This window comes from Malaclemys terrapin, chromosome 4 (genome assembly GCF_027887155.1).
Source record: "Malaclemys terrapin pileata isolate rMalTer1 chromosome 4, rMalTer1.hap1, whole genome shotgun sequence".
Classification (NCBI taxonomy): Eukaryota; Metazoa; Chordata; order Testudines; family Emydidae; genus Malaclemys; species Malaclemys terrapin.
The window spans coordinates 122639634-122662759 of NC_071508.1; the positions used below are offsets into that span (position 1 = coordinate 122639634).

The following is a 23126-nucleotide window of genomic DNA, read 5'->3' on the forward strand; positions in this document are numbered from 1 at the left end:
AGTTGTTCTCAGCCCGCAGCCCAATTAACACACAGCTGTTGCCCATGTGACAGCTTCAGGACCATAGAGGTAGTATATATATTGTGTGGATTCGGCCCACATAACACAGAGAGAGCTGCATATGTGGCTCACAGTGGTAAATAGGTTGAGAACCACTGGTCCAGAGATAATGCCAGTTTTGGACAGGCTATCTTACAATCACTGTTCAGGTAGACTCTGAATCCACCTCCTTGCATGTTTGCTTTTGAGTCACCTACAGTGGCGTGGACATGTGCAATCACTCAAAGAATAAAAACCAGTTACCTTCCTTTCTTTAATTGTTATTCTTCAAGATGTGTTCCATATGTCCACTCCATGACCCTCCCACCGTCCCCTCTCTATTGGAGTTTGTCTGGTACAAAGGAACTGTGGCGGGTCAGTGGCAGCTCTGCTCTCTTATACCAGCATGCAGTGGTGCATGGTGACAGAGGGCTCTCAAGCCACACCGACTGGTGCCACTGAGGGGAAAAAAATCTTTAACATCTGTGCACAGGGTGCACTCACACCTACAGTGGAACAGACATGTGCAACCCATATTAAAGGTCAACAGTTACAGCAAGGTAGATTAACCAGTTTTTTTTGTGTTGGTTACACTATCACCAAGAAGAAAAAGAAATGGACAGAACAGGAAAAATCCTGAGCTTTAACACTTCATGAATGTCAATTTAGCCAACATTTCTTCATATAATAATTTATTTTGCTTAAAAAAAAATTGTGATAATTGTGACAGTATAGCTCTTTCTTTATTTCATTAGAACTGATTGCCAACAATACAGGATATATGAGTATGGAGCTTGTACTGGCACTTCGACAAGCCTAAAGGATTATTTTGATCAGCTTAAAGACATGGTGACTTTTTACTTAGGCTGCAGCTTCTCATTTGAAAAGGCAGCCCACAAGGTTGGTGTTCCTCTAAGGAACGTTGAGCAGAAATGCAACGTAAGCATGTACAAGGTAAGAACACAATAATTGTTAAATTACATCGAGGTTCAGATAGGGTTACATCAGCACATTTTTGTACACTGAAACCTGTACTGCAGACCATCTCCAATACACACAATATTGACTATTATTAAACCACTTTTAGTATTTCCACATGGATTTGCTGTTTAGTTAAAAGGTTGAGTGTACTATGCAATGGATTTTTGTTTCACCTTGGGTTATCATTCAACATGCTTGTTTCTGTTTTCTTGGTCTCAATGAGAAGAAAAAATCACTCTCACAGTGAGAGCCTATGTTAGTCTTCAGGTTGGAGAAAATACGTGAAGTTGTTTACAAAGAAGAATTTGTCTAATTGTGTTTATTACATTCTAGAATTTAAAAATATCACTATTTATTGCAGTAATGGCAATATCAAGATAAAATAAATGCTACCTTTGAATGTAGACCTATGAATGATCCTTAACTATTATTCCTCTATACTTTAATTGAAATCTGATACCTTTTATTAAACATTACCTGTGCAGACAGTATTATTTGTTGGTTTGCTTATCATATCTTAAATGACAAATTAACTTGGAATGACATTTTATCTTTATAACCTAGATTTGTGTTTCTAAGTGGACATGACTCAAAATTAAAATTTCTTAGGACCAATCTGTGGCTCCTCTTCCATGGACAGGAAAGGCCCTGACCCAATGGAACTATGGAAATAGAATATTGCCAGTTTTGGGGTGGGTAGATCTGTAGGATCTCTGCAAACTCTGCTATATGCAGTTTCTCTGCATTTTAGCATGCATGGAGAGTTGTGGCCAATAGATCTGTTTCTTTATGCTTTTTACCCCTTCCCCCAATAGAAGGAGAAAAAAAACAGCAGTTAAGGCTACATATCTGGGGTCCACAGTATATCTGGGTTTACCAAGATTTGTGCTGCATATGCCAAATTAAGGATTTAGCTCTTAGAATATAATTAATGGTGCAGAAGATATTCACTGTCATACATGTTAATTACAAGAGCTGAAGGGTAGAATGCCTGGTTTATTCACTATTGATTATTATAGGAAATGGATTATTTTCATTGGATGCTAGTTACAATATTACTCAAAATCCTTTAAAAATGTATGTTAAAATGTGCCTCTTGTAAATTCAAGGGTGCATAGTTATTTCAGAACTGAAAATAAGCCTTGGTAGTTCTTCAATTCCTGCTAATGCCTTGATTATTTTTTAAATTTTGTCAGACAGATATGCCTTGTTGCAGAGTTGCTAGTTTTTGCTGCAATTTAGTGGTCACAATGAGACCAATTCCTGAAGACCAGTTAGAAGCAGTTGTGGAAGCTTCTTGCCCATTGAAAGACTCACATGGAGCACCAGTTCACATTGGTAACCCTGGTCAGTGTACTTTCCATACATTTCATTCTAGGAGTGTATTACACTGGCCATAAAGCTAAGGGAAAAAATTGACAAAAAGTATGGGGGACAATAAACTTCAGCCTAAATTTCAAGTGGCTACATAAAAACCTAAACCTTTTTATAGGTACATAGGTACTGACTTGTTTACAGTTTAGTTTAGCTGAAAGTGAAGGTTTGATGTGACTGAACAGAGAAAATGTGTTGGATAAAGAGATGGATGTGTGAAACAGGGAAAGAAGTAATGTAGTCTATTTGGTGACAGGTTTCAGAGTGGTAACCGTGTTAGTCTGAATCAGTAAAAACAATGAGGAGTCCTTGTGGCACCTTAGAGACTAACAAATTTATTTGGGCATAAGCTTTCGTGGGATATAACCCACTTCATCAGATGCATGGAGTGTAAAATACAGTAAGCAGGTATAAACATACAGCACATGAAAAGATGGGAGTTGCCTTACCAAGTGGGGGGTCAGTGCTAACGAGGCCAATGGGACACATCCACCCTAATTGAATTGGCCTGCTTACTGTATTTTCCACTCCATGCATCTGATGAAGTGGATTATATCCCATGAAAGCTTATGCCCAAAATTTGTTAGTCTCTAAGGTGCCACAAGGACTCCTCGTTGTAGTTTATTTGGATTTCGGTAAAGTATTTGATTAAATCTTATTGAAAAATACATGTGGTTTGGCTTGAATATGTGCACTGTCCCATCGTTGGAAAGGGTAACAATAAATGGCAGTGTTGGGAGATGGCAGTTTCAAGACGGGATCAGTTGTAAGTCCGGTATTATTTAGCATCTTCATTAATGAACCTGAAAGTAAACATCACATTGCATTTAAAAGTGATATTGAACTAAGATGTGTTAAAAACAACTGTGAGGACAGAGAAAATAATACAACAGTGGAAAACATATTAGAAATGACCTTTTGTTATGATATGGCAGTAATAAAAAAACCAGTGACGTTATTGGCTATATGAAATCACGGAGCATGGAGGGGGGTCTATATGGCACTAGTGACCCTGCACCTAGAATAATGCATACAGGTCTGGGTATTTAACTTCTAGAATGCAAACTACAAATTGGAGTGAGTTCAGAGAAGAGCAACAAAAATGATTAAGAGGCTATTTTTGTTGGTCTCTGAGGAGTATTTTAAATAATCACATGTGGCTTACTCAAATGGAGTCTAGGGCAGGTGGGGGGAAAATAAGAAAACCAGCTGCAGGTGTCTGAAGAATGTAAACACAAAGGAGAGAGAGCAATTGTTTAGGATGATCCAGGACAGTATAACTAAAAATAATTGAATTAATTCAAGCAAAGGATTTAGGCTGAAGAACAGGAAAAGTTTGATAGTGAGCTCTAATAGGCTGTGGAATAACTGCCAAAGGGAAGTAGTGAAGGCCCATATCTTTAGCTAATGAAAATGGGCTGGACAAAGCACTGGATAGGAACATGCCTGCATGGGCAAATAGGAATAACCCACCACTACTCTTATGAAAGTATCTCTTGAGTGAACAGATCAGATATTGTAAGAACGTTTCCTAGGAACTGTAAAATTCAGAGAGTGCTCAGCAGGTTTTCATTTGTCTCAGATATAGCCAATATAATATGTAATAAAATGTCATCATCCGTGTTTTACTAATATACAAAAAAAAATTAAGGCATATAATATTAGGACAGGAACCGAGGACACATACATGCATACTAAGGGAGCCTAACAGGCCATTTGAGTCATAGGTTGGCCTTGTCATTACTGCTTTCCATGCTGCAATTTTAACACAGTGTCACTGGATGAGCTCAGCTTTATACCATTACTGCTTTGCTGGAATTTAATGTTGTTTTACTGTTTGTCAATCATAGGCCTATTAGGAATCCAAAACCTTTCCAGCCCAGACTATGGAGATCCAGTTCAGCCTCACCCTCAGGATGTTCCAGTGTTTTGGGCCTGTGGAGTAACAGGGGTGGAAGCAGTCAGCAACTGCAGTATGATGGACTTTTTATGTTTGAGATAACAGTGGTTTCATTTTTATGTTGTTCACTGTACACTGAGAGAGTTCTTATTGGTAGGATGTGGTTAGTGGGTCTGATCTTCATTGCCCTGAACTAGAGCTGGTTGAAAAATCTTTGATGGACCCATTTTCTGTTGGAACAGTTCATTGAGTTATTTCCCAATGGGTGCTCCACATGAGATTGTGCACATGCCCGTGCACTCTCCCATCGGAGATCTTTCTGCTAGTAGTGCCTGCACCGGCTACACCTGCACTGTACACCTCCTTGTGCTCCAGTATGAAAACATATAGGGAGAAGTGGACCATGCTACTCCAGTTCATTCTTAACTGCCTGCAGCTTGAGATGCAGTTCTGTGGTATCAGCTATCTGGTTGACATAGTTATTCTTCTGCCCTTTTACTCTTTATTTTTGTTTTACAATTAATTTTTAGTTGTTGATATTTGTTTTGTTTTTGCTGTTGTTAATTTACATTTTATAGCACAGATGTGCTTTGAAGGTGGGTTCCCTCATCTGTTCCTTCTTTCTTTGAGGGCCCCCTTTTCTCTTAGGCCTTCTTGACTGGCAGCTTTCCTGGCAGAGTATGCCCAAGATCCCAGGATTCAAGCCCTTCCAAATCTGACACAGGTCTTTCTCCCTTCTGTGATAGGCATTCCAGCTGCCTCTCCTGTATTGGGGCTTGTCTACAGTACCGCGCGGGGTTGATCTAAGATACGCCACTTCAGCTATGTGAATAGCGTAGCTGAAGTTGACATACCTAGATCTACTTACCGTGGTGTCTTCACTGTGGCAAGTCGACAGCTGACGCTCTCCCGTCTACTCTGCTTGCGCTCCTCATTCTGGTGGGATACCAGAGTCGATGGAAGAGCGGTCAACGGTCAATTTATTGCGTCTATAGTAGATGCGATAAATTGACCCCCGCTGAGTCGATCACTGCCTGCCAATCCAGCGGGTAGTGTAGACAAGCCCTTGGAGAGGGTCATGTCCCATCCAGGCTTCAAGAGCTCCGGTGGCAGGGAGCCCCTGGCCCTTTAAATCGCCGCACAATCCCTGCTCCCTGAGCCCTGGGGTAGCAGCGGCAGGGCTCTGGCAGCGATTTAAAGAGCCAGGGGCTCCTGCTGCTCCGGGGAGCCCTGACCCTTTAAAGTGCCACCCGAGCATCGCTGCCGGAGCCCCGGGGTAATGGCGGCAGGGCTCCAGCAGTGATTTAAAGGGCCAGGAGCTCCCCACAGCGGGTGGAGCCCTGGGCCCTTTAAATCACAGCCGGAGCCCTACCACTGCTACCCCAGGGCTCCAGTGGCGATTTAAAGGGCCCTGGGCTCTGGCTGCTGCAGGGGACCCCGGGCCCTTTAAATCGCCAGCCTGGGGAAGCCAGTCGGTCCGGATCGGCATATCAGCTCTTGCCGGTACACCGGACCGGCTTACTTTCACCACTGCTCATTGGTACCAAGATCAGACTCTTCCAGATGGAAGGACTCTTAGAAGAAATTATCTTACCAGGTCCACCAACAGCTAGATCTTTCCAGAATTACCGTGGTCTTCTGTGGTACCACCTCCTGTACCGCTGGACATATTTAATCTGGTGGAACACTCCCCGGGCTCACGGGTAGCTTCTAGGTACCTCTCTCACAAGGGCCTTCATGGTATCGAGGAACCCGAGTTCCTGTTCCTAAGGGGTACCACAAAGACTTTCCCACTGGCACATGTCTTCCCACCCTGACCAAACATATTCCCTGATATCGCTGCAGCCTCAGGTATAGATCCACCCACCAGTACCATCACAATTGCTGGATCTGCCTTGGCTTCTAATACTGATGTGAGCCCTGGTACAGACTCCTTCAGCTTCATCACTAGACATAGGACACCTCCTCTGATTCAGAGGTCTCTATTGAGGGCTGTACCATCTATCACCCTCCTCCTCTTGAGGTCTTCCCTGAAGAAGAGACCTGAGGAGCCAGCAGACACTTGATCCAACAGCTCTGGCAAGACCACCCAAGACGTGTAGTGCCTTTCCCTTACACCCCTCTCCAGGGGTATTTCGGAGCCCTTGAGCTCCATATGAGGACCAAGTCTACAGGGTATCCTTACACAGGAGGTCCCAACAGGATTCTCATCCACCAATAGCTCAGGAGCCTCCTCACCCTACTCAAGAGGGGCCATCAGAGGATCAAGAGTTCAGATGAAGTTTGCCCCAGAAGAGACAACTATGCCTTCTCTGCCATCCTACATGGATAACTTTCAGAACTTGATGAAATACATAATAGAGGCTATACAGATTCCTTTGGAGGAAATCCAGGAACAAAAGCAATCCTTGGTGGACATCTTGCACACCTTCACCCAGGGCAAGATAGCCTTACCTATTAATGAGGCCCTTCTCTCACCAATCCACACAGTGTGGCAGACTCTGGCCATCATCTCACTCACCTGTAACAGGGTCAATAAAAAGTACTATGGCCCAGCCAAAGGCTTGGAGTACTTGTTTTCTCATCGCACTCCTAATTCCCTAGTCGTCAATGCCACGAACAAAAGAAGTCAGTAATATCTGACAAAGAACTTAACCATCTGACCTTCTAAGGTGTAAGAGCTACTTATCAGTGTCTCCGATTCCGAGTTGCCAACTGCCAAGCCCTGATGGCAAAATATGACGTTACCTATTATAGTAAATTTTCTCATTTTATTGAGTCTGTGCCTCAGAACAAGAGAGAGCAGTTTCTAACTCTTATTACAGATGGTCATACAATAGCCAAAGCCTTCCTGCAGGCCTCCCTTTATAAGGAGGATATGGCCTCTCATTCTGTGCCCTGTGCCATAGTCATGCACCAGACCTCCTGGGTACAGTCCTCTGGCTTGCTCAAGGAAGTACAAAATATTATGTAGGGCTTGCCTTTTAAAGGGCCTAAGCTCTTTAGTGACATACAGTCAGATCTCTTCATTCACTCAAAGACTCCAGGTGACATTGCACTTTCTTGGTATCTATATTCCATTTACAAAGTGAAAATATAGCAAATCTCAGACAGCACAATGCTCGCATCCGGTGTACTATCAGGCATTTCAAAGAATTATTGAGCCTCCCAAAAAAGGTTTAGGCACAAGAAAGGCCTATCCTCCATTGTCACCTTTCAGATGGCTACTTCATCCAAACGACCATTTTGATACTTTGGTCGAGATTTCTCCCCAGTGGATCTTTAGTTGCAGCAGCCATCCATTCTCTCAACCTATGGAGACCACCTTGCCCATTTCCTCCATTTTTAGGAGCATATCACCTCAGACAAATTGGTACTGAAAATAATCTTGACAGGCTACTCCAGGGTTTCTCAAACTTCATTGCACCGTGACCGCTTTCTAACAACAAAAATTACTACACGACCCCAGGAGTGGGGACTGAACTCGCCCAAATCCTGATGCCCCGGGTGCGGAAGCCGAAATCCAAGGGCTTCAGCCTTTGGCAGGAGGACTGTAACCTGAGCCCTGCTGCCCAGATCTGAAGCCATTGGGCTTCAGCTTCAGCCCTGGGCAGTGGGACTCGGGCTTTGGCTCCAGGCCCAGCAAGTTTAAGTCAGCCCTGGTAATCCCATTAAAATGTGGTCGCGACCCACTATGGGGTCCCAACCCACAGTTTGAGAACTGCTGGGCTACTCCATCCAATTCTGCTCCCCCCCATCCCTGTTCAGGGATCCTTCTCACAGGGGGCTCCTAAAGCAGGAGGTAGAATCCCTCCTGCAACTGAGGACGATCAAAACCATTCTTCCAGACTTCTTCAGTAAGGGTATCTGGTCCAGGTACTTCCTGGTCCTGAAGACAAAAGGAGGGTGGAGATCGATTTTAAACCTTTGCTCTCTCAAAACTTTTATTCATACACAGCACTTCAGGATGGTCACCCTAGCAATGACTATTCCATCGTTAGATCCCAGGGACTGTTTCATCATCCTCAATATCAAGGATGCCTACTTTCAAGTAGCCATAGACCCTGTTCACAGTTGTTTCTTCAGGTTTGTGGTGGGCACCAATCATTACCAGTACCGTGTCCTGCTATTCGGCTTATCAACAGCTCCTATGGTCTTTACAAAGGTCCTCTCCATCATTGCAGCCCACCTTCAATAGTTAGGAATAGTCATTGTTGCGTATCTGGATAACTGGCTCCTCAAGGACCATACTTTCCTGGAAGTCCAGTTGGCCACCAAGAAGGCCCTAGCTCTGTTCCACCCCCAAAGCCTTCGCCTCAACATATAAACCCTGACACCCGTGCAATGCATAGACTCGGAGGCAGCCAAAACATACCTCCCTATGGACAGGCTTGCCAAGAGATCCAACCTGATCTTCATTCTTACAGCAGAGTCCACGAACCACAATGAGAACTTGTCTTCAGCTCCTGGGACACATGGCAGTCTGAACTTCTGTAATCCCTCATGCAAGGCTGAGTTCCTGGTGTCTTCAAGCCTGGCTCAAGACAGCCTACACTCCCAGCAGGCACAAGCCGTCCAGGGAGATGTCAGGCCCTCAGATGGTACTCGACTCCCTCAATGCTGGAAGTACCCTTTAAAAGTCTGCATGGGAACCCCCTTCTCATGTCTATCTCCCACACACATCATCACCACAGTTGCCTCCCTTATAGCCTCCGGTGCTCAACTGCAAAATCCTAAAGCCCAAGGCAAATGGACTCCTCAAAAGTTGTCACTACATATCAACATATTTTAACTTCAAGCAGGCATAACTAAGCCCTTCAGGGTTTTTCCCAGGCTCTTAGTTTGCTTTGCAGAGAGGATGATGGGTCATTCAATCTCCTCTCAGAGACTGTGTGGGTAGGTATCAGGATGCATTTTGGCATGCTATGAGACATAGATTGTACCCACCCTCCTAGAGTCACTACTCATGTCATGCAGGCTCAATCTACTTCCAGTGCCCTCCTTAGGAAGGTATGCTTCAAGGACATTTGCAAGGCCACCACCTGGTCTTGCATTCACATGTTTTTCACAGCATTATCCCTTACTCCATGCCACCAAAGTGGACATGACATTCTGTGAAGCAGTTCTGCATTCTGTACTGGATCCACCTCCTCAGCATCCTCTTCCACATTAAGGTACTGCTTGGTAGTCTCCTCATGAGAAACCCAAGTGGACAACACTCGAAGAAGGAGAGGTTACTTACCTTGTACAGTAACTGGAATTCTTTGAGATGTTTTGTCTGGATGGGTGCTCCACTCCCACCTTCCTTTTCCTTTTGCTTCGGACTTTTATTATGCTCTGAGGTTGAGAAGGAACTGGAGAGGTGTGGGTCTGCTTTTATCTATATGCCCTCTTACTGGAGCGTAAGGCAGCATACAATACAGGTGCAGACCTGTGGGATATATTAGCAGAAGAATCTCTGATCGAGAGTGCACAAGCGCATGCACATCCTCAAATGGAGCACCCACAGGGACAAAACAACTTTAACTCCAGTTACTGTACAAGATGATAAGTAACCTCTTCTTCCGTCAGAATCAAAATTAAATGCAAAATCATGTTAATTTCACCAAAATTTTGTTTAGGAGGAAAATTGGAGAAAAAGAGTTATGTGGAAATGTTCCGTTTCAGCATTTTGGTAAAGAACCATTTTGATTTTTCATTTTGAAACTGCTTTTCTTTCACATTTTTTTCAAATTCTGTATTATATTATATATATACACCTGGAAGGATTAGATTCTAATTGCTAACCATCAGTAAACATAGATTTCACCATACACACATAAAATGATGAAAAAAATCTTTCCATCAATAATAATTTAACTTTACAGATAGACAGAGTAAGAAAAATGCTGCTTGAGAACTTTAGTTTGATTTAAGGATATTTACTTTGTACATTTTGACATGTGATGTTGGCAATTTTTGTTTTGATAGTTATATAGCTTTAACTTTGTGAACCTCAACATATACTGTCTTAATTATTGCCTGACCCTCCCCCATAATTTCCAGCAACTGTAAAAAATTAAATTGATTAAAAATAGGGGGAGAATACAGTAAAAGATTTTTTACCTGGCATGTTGGGAGAATGGGGGGTGCTGGTAAGTGAAAAATTCTGGTTAACTAAGAGGGAGGGAGTGGAGGCATGCAGGGCGCAGGCTCTGGGAGGGAGTTTGGGTGTGGGAGAGAGTGTGGGGCAGGGGGTTGGGGTGCGCGGAGTGCCGAATGCGGGATTGCTCACCTCAAGTGGCTCCTCGCAAGCAGTGACCAGTCCCTGCGGTCCCTAGGCAAAGGTGCGGCTAGGCAGCTCTGCAAACGCTGCCCCCGTCCACAGGCGCCACCCCCGCAGATCCCATTAGCTACGGTTCCCAGCCAATGGGAGCTGCGGAGCCAGCGCTGGGGCGGGGGCAGCGTGCGCAGAGCCACTTAGCTGCACTTCCATCTAAGGGCCACAGGGACTGGTCGCTGCTTGCGCAGAGCCGCCCAAGGTGAGCGCCCCCCCCGGATCCAGCACCCCGTATCCCCTCCCACACCCAATCTCCCTCCCAGAGCTCGCACCCCAATCCCGTGCCCCCCCCTGCACCCAAACTCCCTCCGAGAGCCTGTGACCCTCATCCCCCCCCCCGCGCCCCAGTCCTGCACCCCCTCCTGCACTCCAAACCCCTTGTGGCCATTCCTCCGCCTTGGAGCAGCAGGAGCATGTCGCCACTTCCAGGAAGCCACATAGGGAACCTGCCTGCCTTGCACCAACCAGGACTATAAAGCAGACTTTCTATGAAGATTAGAAATGCTAGTTTATAGAACTCTCTGGTTGGTACAGGGCCGGAGAACACAGCTTTTACTGTTCTTTAAAACCATAATTTTACACTATGTAAAAATTTAATTCAACAACAACAAAATGCTTAAAAATAAACATCAATATTATGTGTCAAAATTATTTTAAAAATCTAATTTTGCCAAGCCTAATTATATTTTATAATATAAAATAAAGTCAACTGAAACAAAACATTTTGATTTTCTCAAAAAAAACCCCATTTTGACTGATCCAAAAATTTTTTTTCCTGAATTTTCTTTCACAGAGAATTTCAAAAATTTGGGGGTTTGTTCCAAATCACAACAAAAACAAACTTCAGGATTCTTTGTGAAACAGCATTTCCATTCTCCACACAGCTCTACATTGTACCTTATGCAATCATTTATATTTAATGCGAAGTGAGGGCACAGTGGATGTGAAATGCTTGCAAATCATAGTGGCAGTGTTTTACATTGTGTCTAAATGACTACACAAGGCAAAAGCAGTGGAGAATGAGGCCCAGTGTATTTTTTTAGTGCTTCTGCAAAGTGAGTTTAGTAACATGGACTAGAGCAGTGCTTACAGTGGATAGGCTGCCTCTCACACGCATTTACTATACAGCAAACTCACAGATACTAAAGAAAGGCAATGTTGTTTAGTGTTTGTACTACAGAAGTGGGTGACTGATTATATTTTTAATCCCAGCTGTACCACTGACCCATTGTATGACTATAGGGAAGTCACTTGTACCTAAATTGTCAAAATTATCACTGATTTAGGTGCCCAACTTGAGACATCTAAGATCTGATTTTCAGATTAACTCCATTAGGAGCTGCAAGTGCTCAGTGCCTCCAAAATCAGGTTCTAAATCGTTCAAGTTGGGTAACAAAAATGGGGACACTTCTGAAAATATAAGCCCAATCATCTAAATACAATTTCATATAGTCTTTTTCTTAAGTGAAAATGCGTTCAACTGATCCATAAGCCCCCGTTCTTTCCTTCCGATGTGTTTGTGTGTGTATATTATATATATATGTACACACATACACACAAACTTACAATGTTACTTATGTATATATTTGATTAGCTCCCTTCACGTGTCACTTGTCATCTTATATTGTAAGCTCTTTGGGGTAGGGACCATGTATATGTTTTAGGATGCAACTTTTCTATTTTTCTTATCGTTCTGGTGCTTTATCAATAATATTTTTATTTGTTATTAGTATATTGTATATTGTATTAGTATATTAGCATACTGAATTGAAGTTTTTCCATCTATTGTAGAGTCTCCGCTGGCTTTTACACATTTTCCTGGGTGCATGTTTATTACTGCCCTGAAGAATGAAGATGCTCCAGTTCATAACTCTAAAGAAATCCCCACGGTCCACTGCATTTCTCAAAATGCTTTGCATTATAGCATTGCATCAGAAACAGCTGTGCAAAAGATAAGAGAGCTAGAAAGTCTAATTGGAGTAGATCCAGGTAAAAAAATAAACATTTTTCTTGAGTTACTGAAGAATTAATCATTCTGGAAACATAGGATTTGTCATACTAAATTAGTATGATCCATTCCGTTCATTTAGATATTGCACAGGTGACCTTAAATAGTAAAAATTGAAAGGTAATTCCAAATGTTACAAAGAATTCCACTGTTAGGTTATTCTGATAGAACGTTGTTACTTCTCCCCTTCCATCTTACCAAATGGACTACTTTGTGCCAGCCTAAGGTACTGGTCTGCACCGGATAAAGGCAGGCATCAATTCAGTTCCCATTCCTGGTCTCATTTTCAGACTCTGAGTTCTAGACAGTCAGGCCTGGTGGTTAAAGCAGTGTCTGAGAACAGATATCAAGGGTTGAAGCTGGAGGTAGAGTTGGGACCTGGCCGAGGGCAGCACTGAAACTGGGGTCCAGGGACAAGCCGTGGGTAAGAACCGGGGTCAGAGTCCATAGTTGTGCCAACTCAGGATCGTAGTCAGAATTTGGAAGCAGGATGAAGTCGAAGCTGGGCTGGAGTCAGTCCAAGGATCTGGGGGTCAGGAGCTGGGAGCAGGTCAGTACCAGGGCTGGAGCAGCTGAAGCGGGCTAGGACAAGGCTTAGGCAAGGCTGGGGCAGGAACAGGGATAGGATCAAGGGCAGGCTGGAAGCCTAGAAAATCTGTAACACCATGAGGCAGCAGGAAGATTCCTAGCCAAATGGTGCTGTTGCACAGAGCAAGTTGTGACTCTGGTGGGGAGTGTGAAATACCTGTGCCTGTGGGTCATCTGCCCCTCCCCCTGGATAGGCTGTTGCAGCATGCCTGAGAGATGAGTCATTGCAGGCTCTGCTGGAGGGGTGAGTCATAGCTGAGTGAGCAGCCCTGGTCCAGCTGAGGGTTTGCCTTACACTCATTTTCATGCTAACATCATGTACTGCTGACCATCACTGAAAACCCTAGGCAGATTGCACCTGACTGCTGCAAGGTGACTGGAGACCAGAAGCTAGTTCTCACCAGGAAGAAATCTAGTTACTGTATATAAATAGGGCCCTACCAGTGCTTAATTTGTAATGAAAGAGGTGCTGGGGCTCAAGCAATTAGGTGCCGGGGCTCAAGCAATTATTTACTTTCATAACTTGCGTGGCAAGCTTAGAGGTGACAGGGCTCAGTCCTGGCAAGCCCTGGCACAAATTAAGCACTGGGCCATATCAAATTCATAGTCCCTTTTGGTAAATTTCACAGTCATAGGATTTAATGAGATTTCCTGGTTTCAGATATTTAAATCTGAAATTTCATGGTGGTGTAACCGTGGGAGTCCCAGTCCAAAAAGGGATTGGGGGGTGGGGTTGGCAAGGCTTTGTAGGGGGGTCACGGTATTGGCACCCTTACTTCTGCGCTGCTGCTGATAGCAATGCTGCCTTCACAGCTGGGTGCCCGGCCAGCAGCCACCACTTTCCAGCATCCAGCTCTGAAGGCAGTAGCACAGAAGTAAGGGTGGCAATACTATATCATGCCACCCCTGCTTTTGTACTGCTGCTGGTGGCAGTGCTGCCTTCAGAGTTGGGCTCCCAGCCACCGCTCTCCAGCTGCCCAGTTCTGAAGGCAGTGCCGCCGCCAGCAGTAGTGCAGAAGTAAGGGTGGCAATACCATGACCCCCTCTACAATGGCCAGATTTCATGAGGGAAACCAGATCACGGTCCATGATGCATTTTTCATGGCCGTGAATTTGGTAGGGCCCTATATATAAATGAATACTAGTAGCAATTGCTAGTATATGAACTGCAGAGCTGTTAAACATACTGGCATCAGCTCAAGGATAATTCCCTATGTGAGATGATGTCAACGAGGGCTACTGCATCCTTTAACAGCTTTTCAGTACCTTTCACTCCTTCATATATAAAGCGTGCTTGGGATTTTATTTGTCTATGTACTTTTAAACACTGACTTCTTCTGAATGGAATAATATCTTGCTTAGCTTAAATGTTCATGTATAACAAGTTTGGGGAAGGCAACATACTAAGATCAGGTATTTTATTTCTTTCCTGTTCAGTACTTCAGCTTATCTTTCTGCTGTAGTACAGAGCAAAGCTTAGTTTTTTCAGGGTTTATACAGAATTTAATTTCTGATAGAAGGAGAATGACACAATCTCTAATGGAAAATTTATGAACTAAATATCTATCTATCTATGAATGCATAACAGTTTACCTATAACCCTTGAAGTAACTGTGAACAATGTCAACAACTTTCAGAGTAACAGCCGTGTTAGTCTGTATCCGCAAAAAGAAGAACAGGAGTACTTGTGGCACCTTAGAGACTAACAAATTTATTAGAGCATAAGCTTTCGTGGACTACAGCCCACTTCTTCGGATGCATATAGAATGGAACATATAATGAGGAGATATATATACACACATACAGAGAGCATAAACAGGTGGGAGTTGTCTTACCAACTCTGAGAGGCCAATTAATTAAGAGGAAAAAAAAAAAAAAAAAAAAAAACTTTTGAAGTGATAATCAAGCTAGCCGAGTACAGACAGTGTGATAAGAAGTGTGAGAGTACTTACAAGGGGAGATAGTCAACGTTTGTAATGGCTCAGCCATTCCCAGTCCTTATTCAAACCGGAGTTGATTGTGTCTAGTTTGCATATCAATTCTAGCTCTGCAGTCTCTCTTTGGAGTCTGTTTTTGAAGTTTTTCTGTTGTAATATAGCCACCCGCAGGTCTGTCACTGAATGACCAGACAGGTTAAAGTGTTCTCCCACTGGTTTTTGAGTATTTTGATTCCTGATGTCAGATTTGTGTCCATTAATTCTTTTGCGTAGAGACTGTCCGGTTTGGCCAATGTACATGGCAGAGGGGCATTGCTGGCACATGATGGCATATATCACATTGGTAGATGTGCAGGTGAACGAGCCCCTGATGGTATGGCTGATGTGATTAGGTCCTATGATGATGTCACTTGAATGGATATGTGGACAGAGTTGGCATCGGGGTTTGTTACAAGGATAGGTTCCTGGGTTAGTGGTTTTGTTCAGTGATGTGTGGTTGCTGGTGAGTATTTGCTTTAGGTTGGGGGGTTGTCTGTAAGCGAGGACAGGTCTGTCTCCCAAGATCTGTGAGAGTAAAGGATCATCTTTCAGGATAGGTTGTAGATCTCTGATGATGCGCTGGAGAGGTTTTAGTTGGGGGCTAATGTCAACAACAACTCTTTTAAGGGTTTTTCCCCAAGTTTTATTACTTATTACTTTTGCAAGTCTCAGTGCAAAATATACTTATGTGCACATACATACATACACTCCTCTAGGGTTCTTTTCTGGGAAATTTTATCCCTCTCAGTCTCTGTAGAATGGTGTCCAAACCCTCTGTAGAGCATGAAAGCAAGCTCCTTAAAGTCTGGAAAACAAGTGATAGTCCTTCAAACTCCCTTTGAGTCTCTGAAACAACAGTCTGCAATTTGCACAGCCTGCAGCAATTTTAATTACCTTCTTCTTCCCCAAATCTGGCAATCAGTTTGACCCTGAGCACATGAGCAAGATTCAACAGCTAAGCATCTAGGAACAAAGGATTCCAGGTACCACTTCAGAGCATTGTTCCATCTTGCCTGGTGTCCTGCCTCCAACTGTGGTCAATTCCTGATGTTTCAGAGGAAGGCAAAAAAACCCAGAATGGATTTGGCGAATTGTGTATTGAAGGGGAATAAATTCCTTTCAGACCCCTACAGATGACCAAGAAACATGAGATTTTATTATAAAAACAACAAGGAGTCTGGTGGCACCTTAAAGACTAACAGATTTATTTGGGCATAAGCTTTCGTGAGTAAAAACCTCACTTCTTCGGATGCAACTTGCATCCGAAGAAGTGAGGTTTTTACTCACGAAGGCTTATGCCCAAATAAATCTGTTAGTCTTTAAGGTGCCACCAGACTCCTTGTTGTTTTTGTAGATACAGACTAACACGGCTACCCCCTGATACTTGAGATTTTATTATAGTCATTGTTTTAATATGACTGTGTCTTCATTGCACACATGCTTGAGGACATCCAGCTTATTGTGGACCACTTTGCCTATGCCTCAAAGTGCTTCAGTTGAAAAAAGACAGCCAGCAGCAGACCACCAGTATCACCAACACCATGATCCTATCATCACAATTGACAATACACCCCTCAACTTTGTCAGAAAATTCTGGTACCTGATGTGACAAAGTTCCTCCTCTATCTTGGTGGATCCTGCGCTTATTGGTGGATTTTCTTGCCTCAGAGATTCACCATGTGGGTTGGGGAACAGCCCAGAGACCTTCCCCTCTGGAAGAACCCACAGTCCAGGTCAATTGGGAGGTTTGGGGGGAACCCGGGCCTGCCCTCTACTCCGGGTTCCAGCCCAGGGCCTTGTGGACTGCAGCTGTCTATAGTGCCTTCTGTAACAGCTGCATGACAGCTACAACTCCCTGGGCTACTTCCCATGGCCTCCTCCAAACACCTTCCTTATTCTCACCACAGGACCTTCCTTCTGGTGTCTGATAACGCTTGTGCTCCTCAGTCCTCCAGCAGCACACCCTCTCACACTCAGCTCCTTGCACCTCTTGCTCCCAGCTCCTCACACTCTCACCACAAACTTAAGTGAGCTCCTTTTAAAACCCAGGTGCCCTGATTAGCCTGTCTTAATTGATTCTAACAGCTTCTTCTTAATTGGCTCCAGGTGTCCTAAGTAGCTTGCCTGCCTTAACTGGTTCTAGTAGGTTCCTGATTACTCTAGTGCACCCCCTGCTCTGGTCACTCAGGGAACAGAAAACTACTCATCCAGTGACCAGTATATTTGCCCTCTACCAGACTTCTGTACCCCACTGGTCTGGGTCTGTCACACTGGATGGCATACTTTCCAGGAACACCATATTGAATGATGAGATCACTCAGTGCCTGGCAAAGGCAGCTTGGCATTTGGCAGCCTCACTCACAGGCCCTGGAGGGAGCATGGAGTCTGCCTCAGAACTAAGATAAAAATCCTCTGCACTATTGTACTCACCTTATTCTTCTACGGCTGTGAGACATGGATGCTCTACTAATATCACATCAAAAAGCTGGAGAGCTTAAACCTTCATTGCCTACGATCTGTCTTCAATATCAAGTGGCAGGATAGGATCCCCAACACTGAAGTCTTTGAGAGTTGCCAGATCCCTGGCATTGAGAGCATGTTCATCAGGGCTCAACTTTGTTGGGTCGGACATGTAGTCTACATGGAGGTTTCCTGTATGCGAAAGTGGTGCTCTACAGTCAGCTGAGCACAGGAAACCACTCTAAGGGTTGACCCATCCTCAGATATAAAGACTCTTTGAAGGCCAATCTCAATGCATGCAAGATAGACATTAAAATCTGGGAACTCATTGCACTGGAGAGACCCAGATGGAGAGGTATATGCCATGAGGCCGTGTCTACTTTTGAAGAGTCGTGTGTGAGGTCTCTGCAGGAGAAGGGAGCATGTCATAAGTCCAACGCCTCAAGCTCTCCCCCCAATGACTACACTTGCAAGGCATGCAACCACATTTGCAAATCCAGGATTGGACTCATTTTCCATGTGAGAAGCCATAAAAACAAATAAACCCAGAACTCAACTCAAAACTAGCTGAACACTCACCTGTTGAAGCGATGGAAGAATGTATCCATCCATTGTTTTAATGGTTAGCTGCAGGTGTTACGAGCACATTAAGAAGAAAACAGAGCTTACTCTTCAAGTGATGTACCTATGTGCATTCCACATGGGGCTACACATTTATACCAGGCTCCCGAGTCCAGAAATTCTTCCAAGCAGTGTCTGCTGGCCCGCACATGTTGTAGGTCTCCTCATCTTCCTGACTGAGCATATAAGAGACAGTGCAGGCCAACACTTCTCCAGTCCCTTATTATCACTGCATGACCTGAGTTAGAATCCTATGACCTCTCGTCCTTCAACTCTTTGTACCACGCGTAAAGATATTTGTAAATAGTTTATTTTTCTTAGCTTACTAATTAATTAATGTTCAGTTAGTATAGTGTGAGGTTTTCCCCCCTGGTTGGGGAATCCTTCCCTGTGTCTGGGACTATGCCCTGAGACCTGGGTTTCAAGAATTGCATCTCTTGCTCTCACTCCTTCTCCATCAGTGACGAACATCACTACTGTCTGGGTGAGGTGCATATCTCTGCAAAGTCCAGTATTTGTCGCTCATTTCCACACAGAACTCAAGAAGCCTGTGAGCTTTGCCGAGAAAACACCTGATAGAAAAGGCTATGAGGCCCCTTTCTGACCTAGGCCAGGGAGATCCCCAGCCCATACATCAGCCTCAAATAACAAGCAGTGCCCCTCCAAGCACATGCCTAGGAGCAGAGCCTCCAGTACCTAAGCCCAAAGAGTCTTCTTCTAAGGTTTACCATAAGGGTAGAGGATACTCTCATGGGCATAAGGACAGATCCCCATTGAGGACTGTCCATAAGAGATGTACTTCCTCCCCAAGCCTCTTCAGGTTGGGTGAGACTTTGCACACAGAACCTAAGGAACCGATTCCTCTAAAAAGTCCCAGATTGGAGAGCAAACACATAAAAAGAAAGATATGCTGATTCTGTTGATCACCCTGGTACTGAAGCATAAGAACCAACCTTCACCAGTTCTGTCTACGAGCACTGGTCCGGACCCACCACCGGTACCGCCTCATTTGTCCAAAAACTGCTGTTTCCATAGATGCACCAGGTCCACTGGATCTGACCGCCAGAAAACCTCGGACACTGGGGCATTCGGAGACTTACATAACATTGGAGAATATACTCCTCCCTTATCCACAGTCTCCACTTCTCTCCAGCCCAGCCCTCTTGAGGGATATTATTACACCAGAGGAGGAGTCTACGTCGGTGTCCCTGGAGCCACCTCACCTCCAACCCTCTGGCAGGAGTGCTCCCATAATGATGGAGCAGTTTTTGGACTCAGATGAGTCGGATGTGCTAACCACTCCAATATCTCCATGGAGACAGTCGATCTCTGACAGACATTCAAAGAGTCACACTCTCTATTCCTCCAGGTATGACCTCCCCAGGGACCACAGGTACTGATTTACTTTGGGTCCTCCGCAACCAATAGACTGTCCTTCTGACCTTATTGGGGTCCATGGGATTCTTATGTCAGGTGTCCAGACACTTCTCAAAAATCGTACCGCTCCTCTCCCTCCTGGCAACTGGAACCGTCGGTGTACAAGGAGGATGAGTTCAACCCGGATCCGCAGGTACATAGCATGCTCATGCTCTGCTCCTGTTCAGGCTATCCTTACCCAAAGGAGAAGGATTCTACTAGAACTTGCTGCCTGGCCAAATGGCACTTTTCAGCTGGGCACAACTCCACCAATACTCTGCAACCACTGCAAATATTCCAAACGTTCTACATGATCTCCCGTCCTTGACGACCTCAGGCCTCTCCATTAGTTCATTGCAAGTCTGCCTTGCAGTGATTAATGCCTTCCTCCCTCCAGTAGATTGACATTCCCTGTTCACTCATCCAACTACAGCATGGTTTATGAAAGGCCCTGTCAGGACCTTTCCACCAGTGATCAAACCTACACCTCAGTGGGACCTTAATCTCACCCTGTCAACTCTCACCAGTCTGTCCTTCAAACCCTGGTGACATGATTCACGTGTTCATAAAGGTGGCATTTGTAGTGGCTACCATTTCAGCCAGGAGGGTCAGTGAGCTTGGAGTCATCATGGCAGACCCTCTTATACAAGTTTTCACAAAGACAAGATTTCCCTTTCCCTATACCTTAAGTTTCTCCTCCAGGTTGTTTCTGAATTCCATATTAACTAAAGTATTCATTTACCTGCATTTTTCCCCAAACCCTATGCTTCTGCTGAAGACAAAGGACTTCACTCTCTCGATGTCCAGAGTGCCCTTCCATTTTACCTGAAAAGAACCAAACCCATTAGAAAATCATTGAGACTTTTTACTGCTCTAGCAGAAAGATGACGTGGTCAAGCCATATCCTCCCAGAGGATTTCTAAGTGGGTTCTGGGATGCATCCTACAGTGTTACCGGGTAGCAAAAATCCCTTCCCTGGGGGTGTCACAGCTCATTTCACAAGAGCACAGGCTGCCTCAATGGCATCCCTACATGACGTCCTGCTACAAGACATTTGCAAGGCAGCCACCTGAAGTTCTATCCATACGTTTGCAACACACTACGCTTTGATTTATGCATCAGCTGTGGATGCTGTCGTGGGATCTGCAGTACTGCAAGCATATTTGCTACTGCCTTCCTCGCACCCATCTCCAGCCCGAGCACTGAACATTAGAACATAAGAACAGCCATACTGGGTCAGACCAATGGTCCATCTAGCCCAGTATCCTGTCTTCCAACAGTGCTTGTCAATCACTCAATTATGGAATACACATAGGAACCATCACTTGAAGAAGAAATAGAGGTTACTTACTGAAACTGGAAGTTCTTCAAGATTTGTGGTGCCCATCTGATTCTATTACCTGCCCTCCATTCCCTGTGCTTTGGATCCTGTTAGATTGTAGTAAGACGAGGGAGTGGAGAGGCGTCAGCCTGCACTGTCTCTTATCCCTTTGTCAAGAGCATGAGGAGACCTATGGTGTATGTGTGGGCCAACATTCAGTGCTTGTAAGAATGTCCAGACTCAAGCATGAGGCATGCCTGCATACCCATGTGTGGAATACAGATAGGGACCACACATAGAATCATAAAAATGTAGGGTTGGAAGAGACCTCAGGAGGTCATCTAGTCCAATCCCGTGCTCAAAGCAGGACCAATACCAACTAAATCATCCCAGCCAAGGCTTTAAAAACCTCTAAGGATAGAGATTCCACCACCTCCCTATGTAACCCATTCCAGTGCTTCACCACCCTCCTAGTGAAATAGTGTTTTCTAATATCCAACCTAGACCTCCCCCACTGCAACTTGAGACCATTGCTTCTTGTTCTGTCATCTGCCACCACTGAGAACAGCCTAGCTCTATCCTCTTTCGAACCCCTCTTCAGGTAGTTGAAGGCCCTCACTCCTCTTCTGCAGACTAAATAACCCCAGTTCCCTCAGCCTCGCCTCGTAAATCATGTGCCCCAGCCCCCTAATCATTTTCGTTGCCCTTCGCTGGACTCTCTCCAATTTGTCCACATCCCTTCTGTAGTGGGGGGGACCAAAACTGGAAGCAATACTCCAGGTGTGGCCTCACCAGTGTCGAATAGAGGGGAATAGTCACTTCCCTCAATCTGCTGGCAATGCTCCTACTAATACAGCCCAATATGCCATTGGCCTTTTTGGCAACGAGGGCACACTGCTGACTCATATCCAGCTTCTCGTCCACTGTAATCCCCAGGTCCTTTTCTGCAGAACTGCTGCTTAGCCAGTCAGTTCCCAGCCTGTAGCAGTGCATGGGATTCTTTCTTCCTAACTGCAGGACTCTGCACTTGTCCTTGTTGAACCTCATCAGATTTCTTTTGGCCCAATCCTCCAATTTGTAGTAGTGCTAGGGCTACGGAAAAGGTTATTGGTTGCTCCTCTCCTTCAACCAGACTGACAGTGCAGAACAGGGATTGGTCCTGACACAACCTACTGGATAGATGAGGTCATCTGCATTGTGACATCCAACCAGAGGCGGATTAAGCTTTTGTGTGGCCCTGGACCAAAGCAAGTGGGGGCCCCTCCCCATCCCTTCTGCCTATAATCAACCTCCCCACATACACCTCGTGGGGAAATGGGGTTGGGGCATGGGGGCTTGCCCCGCCTCGCTCCCCCACCCAGCACTCCTGCCGGGCAGCAAGGTCAGGGCGCGGGGGCTTGTCCCATTCCACTCACTCGGCACTCCTGCAGGGCAGCAGGGTTGGGGTACAGGGGCTTCCCCTGCACGCCCGGTGCTCCTGCCAGGGAGCAGGGTCGGGGCACAGGGGCTTGCCTCACTCCCTGGCAGGAGCACCAGGCAGAGCGGGGCAAGCCCCTGTGCCCCGACCCCGCTCCCTGGCAGGAGCGCTGGGTTAGTGAAATGGGTCGGGGTGTGGGAGCACACATTTCTGGGGGGCCCCAATTGGCAAATCCACCACTGCATCCAACTGCTCTGAAGAGCTTCTGACCAAAAAAATCACTGCATTTTCACTTACCACATACTCAGAGATCCAGTCCCACTCCTTCCTCCCAGATAGCTCCAAGCCATATGGGGCTCAATCTGACTATATTATTGTTATTATTTAATGTTCATCATGCAGTATGGTCTAAAGGCCATAGCCAGGTTGGTCCCTGTTGTGCTAGGCCCGGTATTCCAGTTTTTTCCAGAGAATTGAGTTTCTTACACTGGAATCACAGCCTGTTAATTTTACACTCTCCCTCAAGCCCCATCCCTCAACCAGTTCAGAAAGAATTACTGGTTTGGCCATTATTCAATAATCTATTATGAAGAAACAGGCTAGAGCTAACAGTTTTGGACAAGTTCGAATGACATCTTCCCTTTCCCATTTTGGAGACAGTCCCTAGCCACAGTGTGAAATGCCCACTTACAAATCGATTGCCTTG

The 23126-nt window shown here is 45.0% G+C and overlaps 1 protein-coding gene across 7 annotated transcripts in view; it reads left to right on the plus strand.

Moving 5' to 3' along the window:
• The window catches only part of DGLUCY (D-glutamate cyclase), a 108115-nt gene that overhangs the window by 44770 nt on the left and 40219 nt on the right, over nucleotides 1-23126 (plus strand). For all 7 annotated transcript variants that reach the window (XR_008444750.1, XM_054026214.1, XM_054026215.1 and 4 more), the window contains exons 4-7: nucleotides 795-993; nucleotides 2217-2367; nucleotides 4245-4367; nucleotides 12405-12602. Coding sequence is in view for 6 of the 7 variants with exons in the window: in XM_054026214.1 (XP_053882189.1) it covers nucleotides 795-993; nucleotides 2217-2367; nucleotides 4245-4367; nucleotides 12405-12602 (671 nt within the window). In the remaining variant the exon portion in view is untranslated. The remainder of the gene's footprint in view (nucleotides 1-794; nucleotides 994-2216; nucleotides 2368-4244; nucleotides 4368-12404; nucleotides 12603-23126) is intronic.